This window comes from Myotis yumanensis, unplaced genomic scaffold, assembly GCF_028538775.1.
Source record: "Myotis yumanensis isolate MYYU_CA2020_CCGP unplaced genomic scaffold, mMyoYum1.0.hap1 SCAF_23, whole genome shotgun sequence".
NCBI lineage: Eukaryota > Metazoa > Chordata > Mammalia > Chiroptera > Vespertilionidae > Myotis > Myotis yumanensis.
This window is the reverse complement of record NW_027223774.1, coordinates 3,255,174-3,280,239: the sequence shown is the minus strand read 5'-3', so window position 1 is coordinate 3,280,239 and position 25,066 is coordinate 3,255,174. Positions and strand designations below refer to the sequence as shown.

The window sequence follows — 25,066 nt, the reverse complement described above, 5'->3', positions numbered from 1 at the left end:
GTCTGTGTCTATGGGTTATGCATATATGTCCTTTGGGTCATCCCTTCACCTTCTTTTATCCAGTCCCTCACATTCCCCTTCCCTCCTACAGCTGTCTGTCCCATGTACCCATGCCTCTGCTTCTGTTTTGTTCATCAGTTTATTTTGTTCATTAGACTCCACGTGTAAGTGAGATCATATGGTATTTGTCTAATCTCCAGGTCCATCCATGCTGTTGCAAAAGGTGAGATTTCCTTCTCTTTTTTTAAATATATTTTTGTTGATTTCAGAGAGGAAGGGAGAGGGAGAGAGAGATGGAAACATCAATGATGAGAGAGAATCATTGATTGGCTGCCTCCTGCACACCCCACACTGGGGAATGAGCCCGAAACCTGGGCACGTGACCTGACCGGGAATCGAACCGTGACCTCCTGGTTCATAGGTCGACGCTCAACCACTGAGCCACACTGGCCGGGCAAGATTTCCTTCTTTACAGCCACATAGTATTCCATTGTGTAAATGTACCGCCCCCTTTTTTTTTACTTTTTTTTTATTTATTTACTTTTAGCTTATTGTTGACAGTATTACAGATGTCCCCCATTTTCCCCTCCTTTGCCTCTCTCCACCCAGCCCTCACCCCACCCCAGGCCTTCCTCACACTATTGTTGTGTCCATGGGCTATGCCTATATGCATATGTGTTCTTTGGTTAGCCCTGCTCGTCCCCTCCATCCTCCTCCCCTCTGAGGTCTGTCCGTCTGTTCCACGTATCCATGTCTCTAGACCTATTTTGTTCGTCAGTTTATTTTGTCATTAGATTCCACATATCAGTGAGATCATGGCGATAGTTGTCTTTCTCTGACTGGCTTATGTCACTTAGCATACTACTCTCCAGGTCCCTCCAGGCTGTCGCCAAAGGTAAGAGTTCCTTCCTTCTCGTGGCTGCGTAGTATTCCATTGTCAAAAGCTCAGCTCTCCCACGTAGGACAAGATGGATTTCAACCTGAGGCCTCTCCTGGAACAGCTGGAGCTGGAGGAGCTGAGCCAGTTTAAGTCTCTGCTGAGGACCCTTCCCCCACAAGATGAGTTACAGCACGTGTCCCAGACGGAGGTGGACGAGGCCAACGGGCAGCAGCTGGCGGAGATTCTCACCACCCGCTGCCCCGTCTTTTGGGTGGAGATGGTGACCATCCAGGTCTTTGACAAGATGAACCGAACGGATCTGTCCAAGAGAGCCAAGGATGAGCTCAGAGGTGAGCCGACGGGAGGCCACCCTGTGTTCTGGGGGGAGGGGGAGCGGGAATGGGAGTGTCCAGAGTTTGAGAAACAGAGATAACAGTGAGCCTCGGAGGGGCTACCTGGGATCAACACAAAGTGTCATTCTTACATCCTCACCATTTCTTACATCCTCGCTATTTCTTATATCCTTGCCATTTCTTATATCCTCACTATTTCTACTCTTTCTGGGTCCTATATACCTACCCTGGGCTCCTCACCATACATCCCTTCTCCTGTTCTAAACTGTTTCTGAAATGTATTCATGATTTTCTTCCTTCCTTCCTTCCTTCCTTCCTTTGTTTTTATTTATTTATTACTTATTTTTATTTGAATTTATTGGGGGTGACATTGGTTCGCAAAACCATACAGGTTTCAACGGCACAGCTCAACAAAACACCATCTGCACACTGCATCGTGGTGCCCATTTCCCCAAGCAAAGTCACTTTCCATCCCCCTTCCCTGCCCTCTGCCCACCTCCTCCTCCACCCCCGCACTCTTCCACCCCCCTCCCCTCTGGCCATCACCGCATTGTTGTCTGTGCCCATGGGTTATGCATATATGTTCTTTGGCTGATCCCTTCACCTTTCTTCATCCAGTCCCTCAACCCTCCTCCCCTCTGACAGCTGTCGGTCTGTTCCATGCATCCATGCTTCAGTGTCTATTTTGTTCATCAGTTTCTTTTGTTCATGGATCTCCACATGTAAGTGAGATCATATGGTATTTGTCTTTCTCTGACGGACCCGTTTCACTTAGCATAATGCTCTCCAGGTCCACCCATGCTGTCAAATAAGATAAAGAGTTCCTTCTTTTTTACAGCTGTATAGTATTCCATTGTGTAGATGTACCACAGCTTTTTTATCCACTCACTGGGGCTGTTTCCAGATCTGGGCTGTTGTAAATTGTGCTGCTATGAACATAGGGCTGCATATATTCTTTCAAATTAGTGTCTCAAGTTTCTTAGGATATATTTTCAGAAGTGGGATCACTGGGTCAGATGGCAGTTCCATTTTTAACTTTTTGAGGAAACTCCATGCTGTTCTCCACAGTGGCCGCACCCGTCTGCCTTCCCACCAGCAGTGCACCAGGGTTCCCTTTTCTCCACATCCTCGCCAGCACTTGTCGTTTGTTGGTTTATGGTCGCCATTCTGGCAGGTACAAGGTGATACCTCCTTGTGGTTTGAGTTTGCATCTCTCCCCTGTCCTCCACAATATTAAATCACTGCGTAAAATCTGTTTTGTTTTCAATTCCTACTTGTAATGTTTCTTTCCCACATAGTTGTGTCTATAAACATACTTACACACATTCCTATACTGAAACCCCTACTGTCCTTTAGGTCAGCAGCATTGGGGGCTGGGTGACTCTCTTGGGGGAAGGAAAGGAACATTCTGTGCACTGTAGGATAATTAGCAACATCCCTGGTACCTGGGTGCTAGCATCCCAACACCTCTAACCCTTACATGCTTGCAGCACACTGCCTCCCCCCCGATCCCCCGCCCCCCACTGGTGACAACCAATGATGTCTACACATATGGCCAAATGTTCCCTCTACGGGGAAAATGGCCCTGAGTGGAGAGCCATGTTTTATGTCACGGGGTTCCCCACTCTCACTGTTCTCAGCAATCTCCTGGGGAGCTTGAAATATACTGACATCTGAAACCTATCGCTGGAGACACCCATTTAACTCATTGATCTAGGGCTCCCCCTAGGCATGTAATTCCTTTTTTTATTATTATTACAATTTGACATTCACTATTATTTTGTATTAGTTTCAGGTGGATGGTGAGTGGTTAGACATTTGTATACTTTACCAAATGATTCCTTCAATAACTATTGTCCCCATCTGACACCATACATAGTTATTACAATACTGGCTTGTCTGAGGGGGAGTTATTTATCTTTATTGTTGAAAGTATTACAGATGTCCCCCTTCTTCCCCCATGGACTCCCTCTACCCCACTCCCACCTCCTCCCCAGGCCTGCACAGCGATACTGTCTGTATCCATGGATGATGCATAGGTGTATGTAAGTTCTTTGGCTAATCTCTCCTGCCCCCCTCCCAATACTATTGACTATATTCCCTATGCTGTACGTTACATCCTGTGACTATTCTGTGACTTCAATTTGCACTTTTTAAAATATATTTTTATTGATTTTAGAGAGGAAGGGAGAGGGGGAGAGAGAGAGAGAGAAAGAGAAAGAGAGAGAGAGAAACATCAATGATAAGAGAGAATCAGTAATCAGCTGCCCCTTGCATGCCACCCACTGGAGACCGAGCCCACAACCCAGGCATGTACCCTGCTTCTGACCTGGAACGCTCAACCACTGAGCCACATGGGCTGGGCCCAATTTGTACTTGTTAAGATCCCTTCCCCTTTTTCACTCAGCAGCCCAAGCCCTTCCCATCTGACAACCACCAGTCTGTTCTCTGAGTCTGTTTCTCTTTGGTTTGTTTGTTTGTTTTGTTCTTTAGATCCACAGATGCATGAGATCCTGCGGTACTTGTCTTTCTCTGCCTGGCTCACTTCACTGAGCATCATACCCTCTAGGTCCAGCCATAGGCATGGGATTCTTCAAGGTTTCCTAGGTGATGCCTGTGTACATCCCAAGTTTTATAATTCCTACTTAGAGGGCTCTGCTACCTGATACAGTAGCTACCTCTATGACTTTTTTTTCTTTTTAAAAAATGTCTGACCAGGCCGGTGTGGCTCAGTGGTTGAGCACTGATCTATGAACCAGAAGGTCACGGTTCAATTCCCGGTCAGGGTACATGCCCAAGTTGCGGGCTCCATCCCCAGTAGAGGGTGTGCCGGAGGCAGCTGATCCATGATCCTCTCTCATCGTTGATGTTTCTATCTCTCTCTCTCCCTCTCCCTGCCTCTCTGAAATCGATAAAAATATATATATATTTAAAATTTTTCTGGTTTTATTCCAGCTGGGGCTTCATTTTTAGCTTAGTGTCCCCTGTCTTTATACATATACATATACATATACATATACATATACATATACATATACATATACATACAATATACATATACATATTCAGAGAGTAGAGGAGAGGGAGAAAGATAGAAACATCCATGATGAGAGAGAATCATGGATCAGCTGCCTCCTGCACACCCCACACTGGGGATCAAGCCTGCAACCCAGGCATGTGCCCCGACTGGGAATCAAACCGTGACCTCCAGGTTCATAGGTTGTCGCTCAACCACTGAGCATGACAGCCAGGTTGTTCCCCGCCTTCAACAGACGGGTGAGGGATTAGCCCTCGCCAGCCTCTGGAGCAATTACAAGTTTGAAAGCAGCATGAGGAACATCAGCGTTGTACTCAGTTCAGGGTCTGGCTCTGAAAACTGCACATGTCTCTCCCTTCCTGCTTTTTCAGAAGCGGCTTTGAAGTCTCTTCAGAAAAACAAGGTTCCATTGTCAGGTACGTTACCTCCTTGACAGTCTTTTTTTTTTTTTTAATGTGAGATTTGGGGATTTAGGGACAAGATATTATGCCAAGCGCTAAGATGTCAAAGAAATACAAGACTTCCTCTCTTCTGCAGTCAGGCAGGTGGCAGTGGTAAGAGGTGTAAGACGTGGAAAGGTAACATGAGGCCGTATTTATACTAGAAATCAGAGTGAACTTTCTCTTGGAATCTAGATAAGCTGGGTGTTAGACTGACCTGCGGAAGAGGTGGCCAAGCTATGACTCACACAGCAAGTCCCACCCACCTACAAGCTAAGAATAACTTTCACTTTTTTTTGTTTTTTGTTTTTTGTTTTGTTTTGTTTTTGGTTTTTTGTTTGGGTTTTTTGTTTTGTTTTGTTTAGTTTTTTGGTTAATCTTACCCCAGGACATTTTTCCCATTGATTTTTTGAAATATATTTTATTGATTTTTTTACAGAGAGGAAGGGAGAGGGATAGAGAGCCAGAAACATCGATGAGAGAGAAACATCGATCAGCTGCCTCCTGCACACCCCCTACTGGGGATGCGCTCACAACCAAGGTACATGCCCTTGACCGGAATCGAACTTGGGACCCTTGAGTCCGCAGGCCGACGCTCTATCCACTGAGCCAAACCAGTCAGGGCCCCATTGATTTTTAGAGTGGAAAAGAGGGAGAGGGAGGGAAAAGGAGAGAGAAAGAGAGAGAAGCATCCATGTGTGAGAGATACACATGGATTGGTTGCCTCACACATGTGCCCGACCTGGGCTGGGAATCAAACCTGCAATCCAAGTACATGCCCTTGACTGGGAATCAAACTCGCAACCCTTCAATGCTTGGGCCGACACTCTAACCACTAAACCACAACAGCCAGGGCTTGAACCATGTATTCTTTTTTTTTTTTTTTTGAGGGGGGTGTGGAGGACATCGACTTGTTCCACTTATTGATGCTTTCATTGGCTGATTCTTGTATGTGCCCTGACCAGGGATTGAACTCACAACCTTGGCATGTTGACATGACACACTAACCACTGAGGTCTCTGGCCAGGACCATGTATTCTTAACTCCATCGGCAGCCCCTTGCCAAAAAAGGCATGTAAGCCTGATGTCATGGCCTGGCACGCGTCATCTCCCATACTTCCTTAGCATCCTTTCTATGTGACCTGGGCTTAAACATGGAGGCCCAACTGTTGACCTCGAACCACCTTGAAGTCCCACTTCTGTGAAACAGAAGGCTCCATACTGGTACAGGGACAAGCCCATGATGTCCCCTCTTTTCTTCAGGGATAGCACGTATTCGGGAACCCAAATGTGCAAAAGAGGAAGAAATACAACAGCATTTAGAAGAAGGAGGAGAAGGAGGAGGAGGAGAAGGAGAAGAGCCAGGTTGGTCTTGGAACGTCCAGTGTTAGAGGAAGCTAAAGGAAGCCACCCCTTTTCCACCCCTTTGTGTGTGTGTTTTGGGGGATGGGTTAAGAGAGGGAGAGGGAGAGAGAGAGAGAAGACATTGATATGAGTGAGAAGCATTGATTGATTGCCTCCTTCACATGCCCAGATCGGGGACCAAACCCGAAACCTAGGTATGTGCGCTGACCGGACTCAAACCCGTGACCTTTGGTTGCACGGGAGGATGCTCCAACCAGCTGAGTCACACTTGCCAGCACAAATTTTTTGTAGACAAAGAATTTAAACTCTCTACTCCTTGGAGCCTATTTTATCATCACACTTCTGATGAAGTAACTACACCTATTTTTTAAGTATTCTTTCTATCTTTTTATTTTTTAATTACAGTTGACATACAATATAGGTTCAGGTATACATCATAGTGATTAGACATTTATATAACTTAAAACATGTTCCCCCTGATCAGTCTAGTACCCACCTGGCACCATACAAAGTTATTGCGATGATATTCTTTTCCTTTTTTATTGAATCTATTGGGGTGATATGAATTAATAAAATACACGTTTCAGGGGTACAATTCTATAACACAACATCTGTAGATTGTCTTGTGTGTTCACCACCCCAAGTCAAGTCTCCTTCCATCTCCATTTAGTTCCCTTTTACCTTCTATTGTCCCCCGACACTGTTTCCCCCTAGGAATCACCAAACTGTAATCACCAAGCTGTTGTCTGTGTCTACGAGGTTGTGTTATTATTGTTGTTACTGGGTTTTGTTTGGTTTAATCCTTTCACCTTTTTCAGGCAGACCCACACACCCATTCCCCTCTGGCAGCTGTCAATCTGTTCTCTGTATCTGTGAGTCTGTTGTTGTTGTTTTTTTAATATTTTTTTGTTGTTGTGGGTCTAGAATTTAGCTCATGTGCACGTGGATATTTATTTATTTATTTATTTTTAAATTAAATCTTTATTGTTCAGATTATTACAGTTGTTCCTCTTTTATTTCCCCCATAGCTCTCCTCCACCCAGTTCCCACCCCACCCTCTGCCCTTACCTCCCCACCCCCCACCGTCCTCATCCATAGGTGCATGATTTTTGTCCAGTCTCTTCCCGCACCCCCCACATCCCTTTCCCCGCCCCGAGAATAATCAGTCCACTCCCTTTCTATGCCCCTGATTCTATTATATTCACCAGTTTATTCTGTTCATCAGATTATTTATTCACTTTAAATATATTTTTATTGATTTCAGAGAGGAAGGGGGAGAGAAAGAGAGAAACATCAATGATGAGAGAAAATCATTGATTGGCTGCCTCCTGCACACCCCCTACTGGGAATTGAGCCCACAACCCGGAAACGTGCCCTTGACCAGAATCCAACTTGGGACCCTTCAGTCCACAGGTCGACGCTCTATCCACTGAGCCACACCAGCCAGGGCGAGTCTGTTTTATTGTTTTGTTAGTTTATTTTGTTCATTAGATTCCACATATAAGTGACATCATACGGTATTTGTCTTTCCCCGTCTGACTTATTTCACTGAGCATAGCACCCTCTAGGCCCATCCATGCTGTCGCAAGTGGCAAGATCTCATTCGTTATCCTGGCCCTGTCATATTCTATTGCCTATAAAGTACACCTGTTCTGTGTCAAGCTCACCCTAATTGCTATTTTACAGAGCTCGCTCAAGAACAGGGCGGAAGTGTCACCAACCCAGAAGAAGTAACGGAAGGTTTGGAAGAAGAAACACCAGGTGTGTCTCAGATCTCCCCGGAGGGAGCTTGGCATCCGGTGGCTCTTGAGCAACCTCATTTCTCCGTGTGTGTGTGTGTGTGTGTGTGTACACGTGTGCGCGCGTTTCTTTCCTACTTGACACAAAGCACTTTGTTCCCAATGATTAACCAGCTAGACCCCGTCTCTCTCCCGTCTGCTATCCCTGAAGGTACACAGGACACCTACAGCAGTATATGGGAGACATCCGAGCCCATCTGGAAGCAAAACCTTTGGCCCGAAGCCAGTGAAAAACTCCATAGATTCACGCAGAGATACGAGAGGCTAGTCCCCTTCTGTAACCCCAACATGCTGGATGGGCCCTTCCCGCACACGGTGGTGCTGCAGGGCGCGGCGGGCGTGGGGAAAACCACGCTGGCCAAGAAGTGGATGCTGGACTGGGCACAGGACCACCTCCCGGGGACATTCCACTCCGCCTTCTACCTCAGCTGCAAGGGGCTGGGCCGCCAGGGCCCCTGCACTTTCACGGAGCTCCTGGCTAAGAAGTGTCCAGACCCGCAGGAGGCCGGCCCCCAGGTCCTGGCCCAGGGGCAGAAGATCCTGGTGGTCATCGACGGCTTCGACGAGCTCAGAGTGCCCTCGGGGTCCCTCATCCATGACATCTGTGGCGACTGGGAGAAGCCGAAGCCCGTGCCCGTCCTGCTGGGCAGTTTGCTGATGAGAAAGCTGCTGCCCAAGGCCACGCTGCTGGTCACCACGCGCCCGGAGGCCCTGGGGGAGCTGCGGCTCCTGGTGGACCAGCCGCTGTTCATCGAGGTGGAGGGCTTCCTGGAGGCGGACCGCAGGGACTACTTCCTGAAGCACTTTGAGCAGCAGGACCAGGCCGTGCGCGCCTTTGAGGGCATGAAGGGCAGCCCGACGCTGTTCCACATGGGCGCGGCGCCCGCCGTGTGCTGGGTGGTGTGCACGTGTCTGAAGGGGCAGCTGGAGAAGGGGGAGGACCCGGCCCCCACCTGCCGGACCCCCACCTCGCTGTTTCTGCGCTTCCTGTGCAACCAGTGCCCCCCAGCGGCCCCCGGCAGCGGCCCCGCCCCGCACCTCCCCACTGCGCTCCAGGCTCTGAGCCTCCTGGCCGCCCGGGGCATCTGGGCGCAGACGTCCCTGTTCGATGGCGAAGACCTCGGGCAGCTGGGGCTCAGCGAGTCCGACCTGCGCCCTTTCCTGGACGGCAAGGTCCTGCAGGCGGACACGGACTGCGAGGGCTGCTATGCCTTCCTGCACCTCAGCGTCCAGCAGTTCCTGGCCGCCCTGTTCTACCTGCTGGACGGCGCGGAGCCGGGGGACGCGGGCGGCTGGGCGGCGGACATCGGGAACATGCGCGCGCTGCTGTCCAAGGAGGAGCGGCTGCGCAACCCCAGCCTGACCCGCGTGGGCTACTTCCTGTTCGGCCTCGCCAACCAGGAGAGGGCCCGGGAGCTGGAGGCCACCTTCGGCTGCCGCGTGTCCCTGGACGTCAGGCAGGAGCTGCTGAGAGTGACGCGCAGCAGGGACTGGTCCTTCCCCTCCAGGGCGGACACCCGGGAGCTGATGTGCTGCCTCTATGAGTCTCAGGAGGAGGCGCTGGTGAGGGAGGCCCTGGCGCCCATCACGGAGCTGGCCCTGCACCTGCAGAGTGAGAGGGACCTCGTGCACGCGTCCTTCTGCCTCAGGCATGGCCAGGCCCTGCGCAGGCTCTGGCTGCAGGTGGAGAAGGGGATCTTCCTGGAGAATGACGGGGCCTCAGAGCCAGGCACGTGGGCGGAGCGGTAAGGACTCGCCTTTCCTATTCCACTCGTGTTTTTACCTTTAGCCTCATCCCAGGCTCCACTGTGGAGGACAGCCTTCTGCTTAATGTGGCTTAATGTCAGTATTTCCTTTTTTTTTTTTTTTAATCCTCACCTGAGGATATTTTTCCGTTGACTTTTAGAGAGAGGGAGACAGAGAGAGAAACATCGATGGGAGAGAAACACATGGATTGGTTGCCTTCTGTTCGGTCTACAGGCCGACACTCTATCCACTGAGCCAAACCGGCTAGAGCAGATTGTGACTTATTCTAATGCTCTGTCATATTGCAGTGCCATAACTTTATTGAGTTATTTTTCCAGTGATAGGTCTTAGGTGATGACTTGTAATCATTTAGCATTACTGTCAGACATCACCGAACTTATAATAGAGAAAGACAGGGACAGGAAGAGAGAGAGAGAGAGAGAGAGAGAGAGAGAGAGAGAAATATCAACTTGTTCCACTTATTGAACATTCACTGGTTGCTTTTTTAAGATTTTATTCTAGTTTTGTGTGTGTTTATTGATTTCAGAGAGGAAGGGAGAGAGAGAGAGAGAGAGAGACAGAGAGAGAGAGAGAGGGATTGAAACATCAATGATGAGAGAGAATCATTGATCGGTTGCCTCTCACACGCCCCCTACTGGGGATCGAGCCTGCAACCCGGGCATGTGCCCCTGACCGGAATCGAACCTGAGACCCTCAGGTCCGCTGGTCGACACTCTATCCATTGAGCCAAACCGGTTTGGGCCATTCGTTGATTCTTTTTTTTTTAATCTGAACAATAAAGATTTAATAAAAAAAGGAAAAAAAACTACAATGAAATATCTCAAAAAAACAAAAGAAAAGAAGACAGACCCAAGACCGCATCCTGGGCGGGTTGCGAGGCACCACTAGACTTGTTTCCCTTTGCAAGAACTTTGTGTCTTTTCTACATCCTCTCCGTGAGCTGCAGGTGTTGCCATGCCCTGACAATGTGGTCAGAGGGGTCAAAGTTCAATTCCCATGTGTGCCGAAACCTCCTTAAACAAACTGCTCTGGACAGTCCCGAGGGGACAGAGCTGGTTGACTCGTCCCCGGCGCAGCAGACGCCTCAGAGCAGATCGGCAACGGTCATGGGCATCTCGTCGACCTGCATGGAGTAGTACTGCTCAGTGTCTTGCAGGATGTGGATGTCGTCGTTCTTCACGAAGTTGATGGCCACGCCCTTCCGGCCATACCGCCCTGACCGCCCAGTTCTGTGGATGTAGAGCTCCTGGTTGCTGGGCAGGTCGTAGTTGATGATCAAGGACACCTGAAGGACGTCCAGGCCCCGGGCCCAGACGTCAGTGGAGATGAGCACCCAGCTGGCACCAGAGCAGAACTCCTTCATGATGGACTCCCGCTCCTTCTGCGGCATGTCCCCGTGCGCCGACGACACCGTGAAGTTGGCTTCTCTCATTTTCTCCGTCAGCCAGTCAACCTTCCTCTTGGTGTTGCAGAAGATGACGGCTTGCGTGATGGTCAGCGTGTCGTAGAGGTCACACAGCGTGTCAGATTTCCACTCCTCTCTTTCCACTGCCACGAAAAAGTGCTTGATGCCTTCCAGCGTCCACTCATCACGCTTCACCAGGATGCGGATGGGGTCCACCATGAACTTGTTTGTCATCTCCAGGATCTCGTGGGGCAGCGTGGCGCTGATGAGAACCACCTGCGTGGCCGGGGGCAGGTACCTGTAGACGTTGAAACCTTGATTCAGCATCTCATCAGCCTCACCCAAAACCAGCATCTTGATAGAATGTGTTTCAGACTCCTGTGCCAAATCATATCAAAGACACGCCCCGGCGAGCCGGCCACGACGTGCTGCCCGTGGTCCAGCGTCCGGATGTCCTCCCCCACGTGGGTGCCCCCGATGCAGGCGTGACACTGCGCGTTCACGTAATGGCCCAGCGCGAGCAAGGCCCTTCTGGATCTGCACAGCCAGCCCTCTCGTGGGGGCCATGATCAAAGCCTGGGGCTCACGGACCTGGTGAAGTAACTAGATGTCCAGACACTAGAGGACAGAAATACTGAAGGTGGCGGTCTTGCCCGTGCCAGACTGAGACTATGCAATGACGTTTCTCCCTTGAATTATGAGCTTGATGGCGCGCTGCTGGATGGCGAATGGCTCTTCAAACCCATAGGCATAGATGCTGCACAGCAGGTCCTCCCACAGGCCCAGGTCCTCTTGGAGCAGCCGCTTCTGTGCCGACCCCAAGTTCGCCATCGTGGAGGTGGTCTGCAGGGGCAGAAAGCGAAAACACGACCCCACACAGCCTCTGCTGCCAGGAACTCCATTCGTTGATTTTTATTTCTTTTATATGGAACGCTTCACGAATTTGCGTGTCATCCTTGTGCAGGGGCCATGCTAATCTTCACTGTATCGTTCCAGTTTTTTAGTATATGTGCTGCCGAAGCGAGCACCGTTGATTCTTTAGGTGCCCCGACCAGGGATCCTACCTGCAACGTTGGTGGATCTGGATAACATTCTAACCAACAGAGCTACCAGGCCAGGCCATCCTCCAGCTTTTAGAGTTTACTTATGTATGAAGGGTGGTTGCCCAGGGCAACCCCAAGGACCTCCAGGGTGGCGTACGAATGTGGGTTCTCGCTCCAGCCGTGTTTGGTAAATTCCCTCCTTTGTTGCTTCGCTGAAGGTCCCAGAGTGATCAGCACCTGCTTCCCTTCTGGGTGGACCTTTGCTCCGTGTTCGGCGCCAACAAGAACCTGGTATTCCTGGACATCAGTCGGAGCTTCCTCAGCACCTCGTCGGTCCGGCTTCTTTGTGAAAAAATATCCTCTGTGCCCTGTAGCCTCCAGAAAGTGGTGTAAGTAGAAGCGAACCCCAGGGCATGACGGAGCTTGGTGGAGCAGTCTTTGAGTTCTTGTAACCCCGCTTCCAACCACATACTCGGGACACAGGAAACGGAGGCAGTCCGGTCCTTAAATTTGTCTCCTGAATCATATAAAGTGATTTTTTACAGTTTTTTATTGTGGCGAAATGTGCATAGCATAAAAATAGCCATCTTAACCATGGGTAATAGTACAGTTGGGTGGAATTAATTACATTCATGTTGGGCAACCATTGCCACCTTTTATCTCCAAAACTCTTTATCTTGCAAAACTCAAACTTTGTACTTATCGTTATGATTGATTGACTGATTGATTTGAGAGAGAGGGAGGAGGAGAATCATTAATCTGTTGTTTCACATATTGATGCATTCATCGGTAGGTTCTTGTATTTGCCCAGGCCAGGGATCAAACTCGCCACTTTTTGGTGTATGGAACAACACTCCAACTACCTGAGCCACCCAGCCGGGGCAATAAATTTAATAAAAAGAAAGAAAGCTATAGAACAGCTTTTGTCTGGAGCAACTCACGTCCCTTTGGCAAAAGCGTGAGATAACTAAAATTGGCCCTAGCCAGGGTGGCTCTGTTGATTAGAGCATCATCTCGTGACTGAAGGGTAATGGGTTTGATCCTCGTTCAGGGAGTATATGGGAGGCAGCCTATTGATGTTTCTCTCTCTGTTTCTCTCTGTTTCTCTCTCTCTCTCTCTCTCTCTCTCTCTCTCTCTCTCTCTCTCTCTCTCTCCTTCCCTTCCACTCTCCCTAGAATCAATGAAAAATACATATTCTCAAGTGTGAATTTTTTTAAAAAAGAGCCCTGGCTGATTTTGCTCAGTAATTAGAGCATCAACCCCTGGACCACAGGGTCACAGGTTCAATTTCTGGTCAAGGGCATGGACCTCAATTACAGGTTCCATCCCCAGCCCTAGTCAGTGTGCATGTGAGAGGCAACCAGTCTCTCTCTCTCTCTCTCTCTCTCCCTCCCTCTCTCCCCCTCCTCCCTCCCTTCCACTCTCTCTAAAGATCAAAGGGGGGGAAATATCCTCAGGTGAGGATTTAAAAAATAAATAAATTGAAGTTTCTAATAGTTTCTAAAATGTGATGTTAGTGAGGGATACAGAGTTTCAGACATGCGAGATGAAGAAGCTCTAGAAGACTAAAGAGATTTGATCTTCAGTGGTCTCACCACAAAATAAAAAAAGGAAGTGGTGACTGTGAGAGGTGATGAATATGAAAATTAGCTTGATGGTGGTGACGATCTCACCAGGTACGAATATATCAAAGCATTAAGTCCATGTCCTGGCTGGTTTGGCTCAGTGGATAGAGCATCGGCTTGCAGATTGAAAGGTCCCAGGTTCGATTCCAGTCAAGGGCACATGTCTGGATTGTGGGCTCGATCCCCAGTAGGGGGCTTGCAGGAGGCAGCCAATCAATGATTCTCTCTCATCATTGATGTTTCTATCTCTCTCTCCCTCTCCCTTCCTCTCTGAAATCAATAAAAATATATTTTTTTAAAAAGCATTAAGTCCAACACATTACACCGTAGGCCTTAAATATGTACAATTTTTTATTTGTTGGTAATACCTCAATAAAGGTGGAAATATGAGAAGAAATTCGTTTCTAATGTGTAAACCTATGGCAGCCCTTTGTGTCCATGTATGTGCAGTAGAGGTACAAGCGCTCACCTTTGTTTTCTCTGCCCTAGCCTCCGAAATGTGTCCCCAGCTGATGCTTACCAGAACTTCTGCGTCATTCTGGGTGGTTACGAGACTCTCACGCACCTGACCCTTGAAGGAAATGATCAGAATAACATGCTGCCCATACTGTGTGGGGTCTTGCTTCACCCAAAGTGTCATCTGCAATATCTCAGGTACATCTCGCCACCACAGAGAACCCGCCACCTAGGAAGACAGCTGCCACACGCCTACACAGCAATTCTGCATGAATTGCAGGGCGGGGAGGGCGAGGAAATCTCTTCTTCTGATTAGAAACGGTATTGTTACCGGTAGAGGTGGGGTTCTTGGAGTACCACTGGAATAAGAATTTCTAGAAGCCCCCATCAGAGGACGAGATAGTGTAGAAAGCTTTATTATTAGTGCCCTAGCCCAGTGGTTCTCAACCTTCTGGCCCTTTAAGTACAGTTCCTCATGTTGTGACCCCAACCATAACATTATTTTCGTTGCTACTTCATAACTGTCATGTTGCTACTGTTATGGATCGTCAGGTAAATATCTGATATGCAGGATGGTCTTAGGCGACCCCTGTGAAAGGGTCGTTCGACCGCCAAAGGGGTCGCGACCCACAGGTTGAGAACCGCTGCCCTAGCCAGTCTGGCTAGGTGGACAGTGTCAGCCTGCGTACTGAAGGGTCCCAGGTTCGATTCCGATCAAGGACACAGAATCATGCTCCTCCCCAGTCCAGGCCCAGTTGATGTGTTTCTCTCACATCAGTGTTTCTCTCTGTATTTCCCTCTCTCTTCCACGTTCCCTAAAAAGTCAATGGAAAAATTTCTCTGGTGAGAATTGACAAAAAAGAAAAAAAGAAAGCTTTATTATTATTATTTTTAATCCTCACCCAAGGATATTTTTCCCTTTGATTTTTAGAGAGAATGAAAGGGAGGGAAAGAGATGGGGAGAAAGAGAGAGAAACATCGATGAGAGAGGGACACATTGATTGGTTGCCTCCCACACATGCGCCAACAGGATTGGGGATTGAACTTGCAAACCGGATACATGCCCTTGACCAGAAATTGAACCCTCAACTCTCTGGTGCACAGGCCAATGCTCTAACTACTGAGCCATGCTGGCCAGAGCATAGAAAGCTTTATTTCCATGGAATCACAAGTGTCTCTGTGACTTCAGTGGGGCTAGAATCAGAGTCAGTGACCAGAGCTTCCAATTCCATGTTGGAGCAGTGTCAGTCCAGCATCAGGCTGGATTAGCTTGTGTTCCCAACTGCAGTCTCTAGGTGCGTTGCATGTGGTGTCCTCAGGGCCACAGGGATACGGAGGAAACACAGGCAAATGCAAGGAAGCCAGAGCAAAAAAAGCCCCACAAGCCAAGAGTCGAGAGCAGCATGAGAGAGAATTCTGTTGTTTGGGAGATTATGTGTCCCTCAGTGTTTATGGGTTTGTAGTGGCCACGCCTGTTCTGGCCAACCATCTCTGTCCCCAGGTTTGGCTGACAGGCAAGTACCTTCTTATGTCATCCCCAACTTCACTGGGCTTGTGTCTTCGCCCCCCTTTTTGGACCCCTTCCCCCAGTGTTCTGGAGGGAATGGACAGGTGGCTCCCTGAGGAGTGTGAAATTGCAGCTCCCTGGTGAAGCTGCCCAAATGGCCATGCTTATAATGTCTGGCTTCCCCCTTTGCTCCTTTCCTATTATTAACTAGATGCCCGGCGCATGGTCCCTAGTTATTTTTTTATATACTTTATTGATTTTTTACAGAGAGGAAGGGAGAGGGATAGAGAGTCAGACACATTGATGAGAGAGAAACAACGATCAGCTGCCTCCTGCACACCCACTACTGGGGATGTGCCCACAACCCAGGTACATGCCCTTGACCGGAATCGAACCCGGGACCCTTGAGTCCGCAGGCCGAGGCTCTATCCACTGAGGCAAACCGGTCAGGGCCCTAGTTATTAATAATAGGAAAGGAGCAAAGGGGGAAGCCAAACATTAGGGCCATCTTCCCCAGCTGCCCACAGCCAGCCCCACCTCCCACCCGCCACCACCCACCCCCCGGTTCCCCAGTGGCCGTCAGGGAAAGGGACCAAGAGGTGATCAGTGCACCTCATAGTGACTGGTGCAGCAGTCATTCTGGTCATTCTGCCATTAGGATCAATTTGCATCTTACCCTTTTATTATATAGGACTAGCTAATTACAACAGTATCAGTACCACTCAGGGCACACGTCTCAGAATAGAAAGCGAGCTGAAGTTGAGTTTCCACTTGTGTTGATCACTGAACAACTCGGACAACTGTACACAATAACTCTGAGTCCAAACAAACTCCCAGGTACCTTAGGGTTATCCTCAGTCAGGCATCATTTGTTTGTGGCTCATGTCTCTTACGTCATGATTCAGAATACCAGCTACTAGCCTTTTTTCTTTTTCTTTTTTTAAATCCTCACCCAAGGATATTTTTTCATTGATTTTTAGAGAGAGTGGAAGAGAGAGGGAAAGACAGAGAGAAACATCGATGTGAGAGAAACACATCAATTGGTTGTCTCCTGCATGAGCCCTGACAAGGGCCCAGGCCAGGGAGGACCCTTGACTGGAATTGAACCTGGGACCCTTCGGTCCGCAGGCCGATGCTCTATCCACAGAGCCAAACCAGCTCGGGCTACTGGCCTTATTTTTGCATGAAAGGACCCTTCAGGAACACCGGGTGTTCCCTTTCCTGGTACCCCTCTGGTTTGAGAGACCTTCCCTTGAGAAGTTCTCCGTGTTTCTTATCACTCATCATCGGGTTCCATTGGCCTTCACATGACCACGTTTAAGTAGTAACAGAAATACAATTTAATGTAACCTCTTGGTCTCAAATTATGGCTCTTCCTTTACTGATAGAATCTTGGGCTATTGAACTAGGCCTTCTCCCCATCAGTAGAATTGAATAATGCCCATCTCACAAGGACTTGAGGATTGAATGAAACCACGTCCAAGCACATACACATTCAATAGCAGGTACTGTCATTATCAATCATTACAAGTGACCTTCCTTTCTCTTTCCCATGGGATTCACCGGGAAAATTACATAGTGTCGCTGCAAGATTTGGGTCACTAATTTGTTTCTCGGTGGGTAAACAGGTACCCAAAATGGAAGGAGAAGACTCCATATATGTTTGGCTTATTTTATCAGAAGCAGTTAATGTTCCAGTTTGTGTTCCAAGTCCCTAGTTAACTTTGGTTCCTCTATTACAGCTGAGACTCTTAAGAGAGAAACATGTCTTTTCACTGAATTGTCATGAATGTAAGTTATGTGACATCCATTCTGCTTGGCATTTCATGCAAATTATCACATGCAGGTATGGCTTATTTCCAACTTAAAGATGGGAATGAGGTTTCATAAATTTAAGTAACTTGACCACATTTTCATGCATAGTAAATGGAAAAACCAGGATTTTTTTTAATCCTCACACCCGGATATGTTTTTGTTGATTTTTGAGAGAAAGAGAGAGGTGAGAGAGAAACATTGATCAGTTGCCTCCTGTATACACCCTGACCGGGGACAAACCCACAACATTTTTGGTGTATGGGATGACGTTTCAACCAACTGAGGCACCTGGCCAGGGCAAGAACCAAATGTTTTTAGAAACCTGTCCCCAAAGGCCGTGAGATACACATCCAGTGAAATTCCATTGCACCATAATAAGAATATTCATTTCCAGAAGTTGAATGTGGGTGCCATTTTTTTATTTCTTGATTTTTTTTAGAGAGAGAAAGGAAGGGGGGAGAAAGAGAGAGAAACATAGATTCGTCGTTCCACTTACTTATGCACTCATTTGTTAATTCCCTGACCAGGGAATCAAACACTCAACCTTAGCATATGGGGACAATACTCTAACAGACTGAGCCACCCAGCCAGGGCTCCCTGGGAACTTCTCAAAATCCAAATTCTTGGTTCTCCCAAAGATCTTCTCAATCGGGTTCTGGGTATATGACTCAAGAATTTGCTTTAACTCATCTTCCAGGTGCTCATTGCAGGACACCTGAAAACACAGATCACTGGACCCTACACCCAGTGTTTCTGGAGATTTCCACTTCCGGCTGGTTGCCCAATGGTGGTGATGCAGGTGGTCCTGGGACCACGCTGTGACAACCACTACTCCAGACCACATAGTCTAGGGTGTCACATAACGGAGTGGAGTGAGGAATGAAACTGGGGGCCACAGTCCAGGATTTGGTTCTCAAGGATGACGTCCTCCCATGTCTCCTGCAGGTTGGTGTCTTGTTCTGCCACCGCCCAGCAATGGGCTGATCTCGCCTCCTCCCTCGAGACGAACCATTCCCTCACCTGCTTGAACCTCACGGCCAATGAGTTCCAGGACGAGGGCGCCAGGCTGCTGTACATGACTCTGAGACACCCCAAGTGCATCCTACAGCGGTTGTCGTGAGTGACCCCTCTTCTCCCACGGGGCATCTTCGTCTTTGTTTTTAGATCTGGGACCACATCGAGAAGAGCGACGGTAACACCCATATTTGCTGGGCAGCCTACTGAGGTAGACACTCGGTTCCCATTTTGGGTCCCATGCAGCTCACTCTTCTCACTCCCGTCTCTTCGTGACTGCGATAACGTACACGATCATTGAGAGAGGGTGGGCGGGGGGGTGAACAGGGAGAGCTCTCAGGAACTGGGCTTCCGGAACGTTCTCACCATCTGACCGTGGGTGTGTGTGGCGCTTCCCCCTCCCACAGGTTGGAAAACTGTCACCTGACAGCCGCCTATTGCAAGGAGCTCGCCTCCACTTTGATGGTTAACCAGAGGCTGACACACCTGTGCTTGGCCAAGAACGACCTTGGGGACCACGGGGTGAGACTGCTGTGCGAGGGTTTGAGCTACCCCGAATGTCGGCTACAGACCCTGGTGTAAGTCCCTGCTGGCCGTGCGTGTGTGTGTCTGTGTGTGTGTCTGTGTGTGCATCTGTGTGTCTGTGCGTCTGTGTGTCTGTGTGTGTTATGTGCCTGTGTGTGTTCTGTGTGTGTATTGTGTTATGTGTGTGTGTCTGTGTGTGTGTGCTGAATTCCAGCTGGACTTAATCATTTCTCTGACTACCCTAAGTGTGATGTTGATGGTTACATCTGGTGAGACCTAGGGAAAGGGTGCTAGGGAAAAAGTACAAATGGTATTAATATTCTACAGGAATTTGGGGGATGTAGCTGACTTCTAGGTTTGATTTTTTATAATGTTTTTATTTTAGAGAGAAAAAGAAAGTGTTCCTCTTATTTATGCATTCATTGGTTGATTCTTATATGTGCCCTGACCAGGGATCGAGCCCGCAACATTGGTGTATTGAGATGATGCTCTAACTAATTGAGCTACCCAGCCAGGGCCTAGGTTTGATCTTCTTATGCATGTTCTTAGAACTATATCACAGAAACTGTACCTGCAGTTGAGGACAGATGGTGTTAACTTACCAACTAACTCATTATATTCCTCCTGTAAATACCAAAATCATGGGACAAATTTTCAGGCAGAAATGGGGCTGCACTGTTTCTGTTCTGAGATTCTATACGGTTTCAACATCCCTGTTGTACTTGTTATCTACGAAACCACTTCCCGTAGTTAGGAACTGTCAACTTTTCCTAGGTTTAATCTCCGCTATGCCTTAAGGCACCCAGTCTGAGAACTCCTCACTCAAAATTCCATGTAGTATTTAGCTTATGGTTGGAGAGAGAGAGATTTTTTTCCTACTCTCTGAACCCCAAAACACTATAGTAGTATGAAGTTCTATAGGGAATAAGGTGCTACCCACCCACTAGCGCTACCTTCGAATCAAAGTAGAATTTGCCGCTACCCAAGGCATCTAAACAGAAAAACAAAGTAGTGACAGTCAACACTTACTAAGCACACCTACTATGTGCCAGGCGCTATGCTAAAGGCTTACCAGAGATGGTCTCATTCAGTGCTCCCAGCCTCATTTCTCCCACTGGGCAGACCAGAAAACTGAGACTTAAACCTTATCAACTTTAGATTTTAAACCTCATCAACTTCAGCCCTCGCCAGTTAACTCACTTGATTAGAGCATCGGCCCAATACACCAAGGTTGTGATTCAATCCCAGGTCAGGGTACATTCAAGAATCAACCAATGAAAAAAAGGATCAACCAGTAAATCCATAAATAAGTGGGACAACAAATCTCTCTCTCTCTTTTTCTCTTTCTCTCTTTCACCAATAAATTTAAATTTTTTTTAAAAAGTTAAGGTAAGCTCTCTGGCTGGTTTCCCAGTGGTTAGAGCATCAGCCCATGCACTGAGCGGTGTCATGTTCGATTCCCAGTCAAGAGCACATACCTGGATTGCTTCAATTCCCTGGTCCCAGTCAGGGCGCATGCAGAAGGCAATAGATGTGTCTTTTTCACATCAATGTTTGTCTCTCTATCTCTTTCCCTCCCTCTCCCTCCCTCCCTTCCACGCTCTCTAAAAATCGATGGGAAAAAAATATCCTTAGGTGAAGATTAAAAAAAAAAAACAGTTAAGGCAAAATACCACTGATATTCTGTGCAGTTGGGTAACTGATACATAGTGGGTGGCCTCCATGCCTAAGATACTACTTTCCTAGTAACTGGATTTAGGAAATACAATTGGCCACTTCCCCTGGTAGAAGGTGGCAGACCAAGGTAGGGTTGAAATTCTCTGCCCCATGGTGAGAGTAGAAATCATACAGACCAGCTGTCCTGATTTCCCAGGGCTTCTGTAACAGATTACCCCAAACTAAGTAGCTTAAAACAACATGAATCGAATGAACAAAATAAACTCACCCAGTGGAGACGGACCCGTGGATACAGAGAACAGATGGACAGCTGTCAGAGGGGAGGGGTTTGGGGGCTGGGTGAGAAGGGTGAAGGGATTAAGCAAAGAAGAAAAGAAAAAAAGACTCATGGACACAGACAACAGTATGGTGATTGCCAGAGGGGAGGCGGGAGAAGGTAGGAGAGTTTGGTAAAGGGGGGATAAATAGTGATAGAAGGAAACTTGACTTGGGGTGGTGAACACATAATACAATATACAGACGATGTGTTGTAGAATTGTATGTCCGAAACCTGCATAATTTTATTAACCACTATTGCCCCCAATAAATTCAATTTTTAAAAATCAATCAATAAATAATAATAACTAAAATAAGCCACCCTAGCAGGTTTGGTTCAGTGGATAGAGCGTTGGCCTGCGGACTAAAGGGTCCTAGATTCAATTCTGGTCAAGGGCACATGCCCAGGTTGTGGGCTCGATCCCCAGTAGGGGGTGTGCAGCAGGCAGCTGATCCATGATTCTCTCTCATCATTGATGTGTGTGTGTCTCTCCCTCTCCCTTCCTCTCTGAAATCAATAAAAATATTTTATAAATAAATAACCCCATGACTTGATCTTGCCAATCATGGTTTGGTTACATCACACCAGTGAGCACTAACAGTTTGTTGTTTTTTCCTTCCTGTGACCGATCTCCAGGCTGTTCCACTGCAACATAACCAGCGACGGCTGCATCATCCTCGCCACGCTCCTCCAAGAAAGCTCTAGTCTCACGCACTTGGACCTGGGGCTGAACCACATCGGAACCACTGGGGTGCAGTTTCTGTGTGAGGCTCTGAAGAAACCACTGTGTCACCTAAGATGTCTATGGTCAGTTCATGGTTTTTGTACTTTAATCTGCACCTGGAATGAAATATCAGTGTAGCAATCTCCCTCCCTGCCCCCCAGCTCTATTGATGACAATATTGAGATGTGTAGGCATGTAATTGTGCCATGTGCTCGTAATAAAAAGGATTGGAGGGCGGTAAAGGCTGGGGTGGGGCAGGGGGCTAGAAGAGGTCAATGGGGGAAATGGGGGGCATATGTAATACTTTTTTTTAATAAGACTTGTACCTTTTTTATAATATATTTTATTGATTTTTTACAGAGAGGAAGGGAGAGGGATAGAGAGTTAGAAACATCGATGAGAGAGAAACATCGATCAGCTGCCTCCTGCACACCCTCTACTGGGGATGTGCCTGCAACCCAGGTACATGCCTTTGACCGGAATCAAACTTGGGACCCTTCAGTGCGCAGGCTGACGCTCTATCCACTGAGCCAAAACGGTTAGGGTGCATATGTAATACTTTCAACAATAAGGATTTTTTTTAATCAATTAAGTATTTCAAAAGGCCTCTAGGACAGCCCTGGCTGGGTAGCTCAGTTGGTTAGAGCATCGTCTTCCATATGCCAATGTTGCAGGTTCAATCCTCAGCACATACAAGAATCAACGAATGAATGCATGAATAAGTAGAACAATAAATCTCTGTCTCTCATATTCTCTCTCTCTCTCTCTCTCTCTCTCTCTCTCCTTTCCTTTCTCTCTCTGGAATCAATAAGTTCAAGTATCAAATCCTTGTTGAAATCATGCTACCCCCCTTCCAGATATCTAGATCTGTTCTCTACCCCCACACACATACTGGTTACATGTGGGTTGTAGCTGAGTTTTCAAATCAGTGTGAATCCCGCCTTCTTCGTGCCCTACAGTTTTTCAACCACCCATAAGACTGCCTTCTAAGATAAATACCACATGATCTCACTCATTTGTGGATTATAGAGAACAACATAGACCAGGGGTGGGCAAACTTTTTGACTCGAGGGCCACAATGGGTTCTTAAACTGGACCGGAGGGCAGGAACAAAAGCATGGATGGAGTGTTTGTGTGAACTAATATAAATTCAAAGTAAACATCATTACATAAAAGGGTACGGTCTTTTTTTTTTTTTTTTTTTTGTTTAGTTTTATTCATTTCAAACGGGCTGGATCCAGCCCGCGGGCCATAGTTTGCCCACGGCTGGGATAGACTGATGAGAAGGGACAGATCCAAAGACTGAGAAACAGCGATCAGGCTATCAATCCCCAGAAGGGAAGTAGGGGAGGGCGGGGGTAAGGGGAAGAGATCAACCGAAGGACTTGTATACATGTATATAAGCCAAACCAATGGACATGGACAACAGGGGGATGGGAGCATGAGTGTGGGGGGGGGCCGTTGGGGGTTAGTGGGGGGATGAAGACACATTTGTAATACCTTAACTAATAAAAAAAATATATAAAATAAAAATATATATAAAAAATTTTTAAAAAGACTGCCTTCTAAGGTGTAACTTTGATCAACACCCTCTGTGCTTCCCCATCTCCTTCCAAGTAAAATCCTAAGTTTACCAAGACCTAAGGGCCTTCTTTGAGCCGGCCCCCTCTTGTCTGTGACCCCACCTCCGGTCCTCCCTGGCTTATCTGTGACGTCACCTACAGCCCTTCCTGGCTCGCTCACCGTGACTGCCTTGATGTTGCTTTACCTGCTCTGTTCCCTATCGCCAAACTCAGAGGGAAGAGACTCACTCGTGTGGTTCACTGCTGGATCCCCAACACCCAACAGTGTGCCTGGCATATAGAACACTATCAACATAGGACGGTGTCAATAAGCACTGGATGAATGAATGAATGAATGAATGATGGATTTTTGTGCTTCACCTACAGGTTATGGGGGTGTGCGATCACCCCTTTTAGTTGTGCAGACCTCTCGTCAGCCCTTAGCAGCAACCAGCACCTCGTCACTCTGGACCTGGGCCAGAATTCCCTGGAGTACAGCGGGATAAAGATGCTGGGAGATGCCCTGAAACTTCAGAGTTGCCCTCTGCAGAAACTCAGGTATGACCCTCCTATGCCCCAGTGTTTGCGCCATGATTGTAGATTTGGGGGCGGGGCACCAAAGACAGGATTCCTTGTAGGCACGTCTATCGCTAACATTCAGTTTTAATCCATTGATGTTCGGTCACCACATAATTTGTCTGTCGATTCTTCCTCTTGTTGCTTTGACCCATAAACCAGGAGGTCACGGTTCGATTCCCAGTCAGGGGACATGCCCGGGGTTTCGGGCTCGATAGTTACCATAGTTACCAAGGGGTGAATCTTAGAAACGGGGCCACTATCTATCATCAGAGGTTAAATAAAGCATGGTGAGCCCTGGATGGTGTTGCTCAACGGTTATAGCATCACTTAAGGGTCTCAGGTTTGATTCCCAGTTAAAGGCATGTGCCTGGCTTTCAAATTCGATCCCTGGCCCAGGTCCGAGCATGTGCAGGAGACAACCAATCAATGTGTCTCTCTCACATTGATGTTTCTCTTTCCCTCTCTCTCTCTGTTTTTCTCTCTCTCCCCCTCCCTCCCTTCCTCTCTTGCTAAAAAAATCAATGGAAAAAAATACCCTCAGGTAAGGATTAATTTTTTAAAAAAGCGTGGTCAGGAGATAGCATCATGTAGCCAGAGAGGGATAAAAAACTGGCCTAGCTGACTTGGCTTGTGTTTGTCTGGCTCATCCTGGGTCCACCTACGTAGCAGAAGTTGACAGAGTGAGAGATGGAGCCGGTAGCTATTAGAGCCATGTCACAGGTACATTCATCAGTTCCATCTCTCACACCAAGGAGGACGTGAAAATCACCCAAGAACCTCCGAGCATCCCAAGCTCTCCAGTGGCTTGATGCCATCAGGAGGGTAGCCTAATATCATATTTCTTCCCTATCAAGTCGATATGGAACTCTACCTGGCAGCACAGACGAATACATAAAGTGGTCCCTTTGCTGGAAATCCCTAATGCATGCGGGTGCTTGGGGGAGGTCTGGATGAGTCTCCTGGAAGCAACAAGAAACCTTGATTCCGCACCCCCTCACTCCCCATTGTACCATCAGGTTGAAGATCGATCATTCTGACGCCCAAATCCAGAAGCTGCTGGAAGAAATCAAAGAGTGCAACCCAAAACTGACTATTGAGAGGGACAACGAAGAGCCCAGAAATAACAGGCCTTCTTCTGCAGACTTTATTTTCTGAATCCCTGCCCCCCCCCCAAGT

General features: G+C 47.8%; 1 protein-coding gene, 1 non-coding gene and 1 pseudogene across 2 annotated transcripts; 1 reads left to right on the top strand and 2 right to left on the bottom strand.

The window, feature by feature from the left end:
- The first annotated feature begins 968 nt into the window (after window positions 1-968).
- Window positions 969-25,045, top strand: NLRP2 (NLR family pyrin domain containing 2). Its single transcript, XM_070402187.1, has 11 exons — window positions 969-1,230; window positions 4,642-4,686; window positions 7,762-7,836; window positions 8,026-9,619; window positions 12,308-12,478; window positions 14,205-14,369; window positions 18,439-18,609; window positions 18,915-19,085; window positions 21,662-21,832; window positions 23,699-23,869; window positions 24,907-25,045. The coding sequence occupies exons 1-11, from the start codon at window positions 969-971 to the stop codon at window positions 25,043-25,045; spliced, it is 3,135 nt and encodes a 1,044-aa protein (XP_070258288.1).
- On the bottom strand, window positions 10,726-11,877 carry LOC139000173 (eukaryotic initiation factor 4A-III-like; annotated as a pseudogene).
- LOC139000410 (U6 spliceosomal RNA) lies at window positions 11,966-12,074 on the bottom strand. Its single transcript, XR_011469586.1, has one exon. It is a non-coding gene; the product is annotated as a U6 spliceosomal RNA (small nuclear RNA).
- Window positions 25,046-25,066: the final 21 nt, after the last annotated feature.

Coding starts and splice junctions, on each gene's coding strand:
- NLRP2 (XM_070402187.1), top strand. CDS start 969: ATGGATTTCAACCTGAGGCCTCTCCTGGAACAGCTGGAGCTGGAGGAG. Junction 18,610..18,914: donor TGCATCCTACAGCGGTTGTC/GTGAGTGACCCC, acceptor CCCCTCCCACAG/GTTGGAAAACTGTCACCTGA. Junction 21,833..23,698: donor TGTCACCTAAGATGTCTATG/GTCAGTTCATGG, acceptor CTTCACCTACAG/GTTATGGGGGTGTGCGATCA.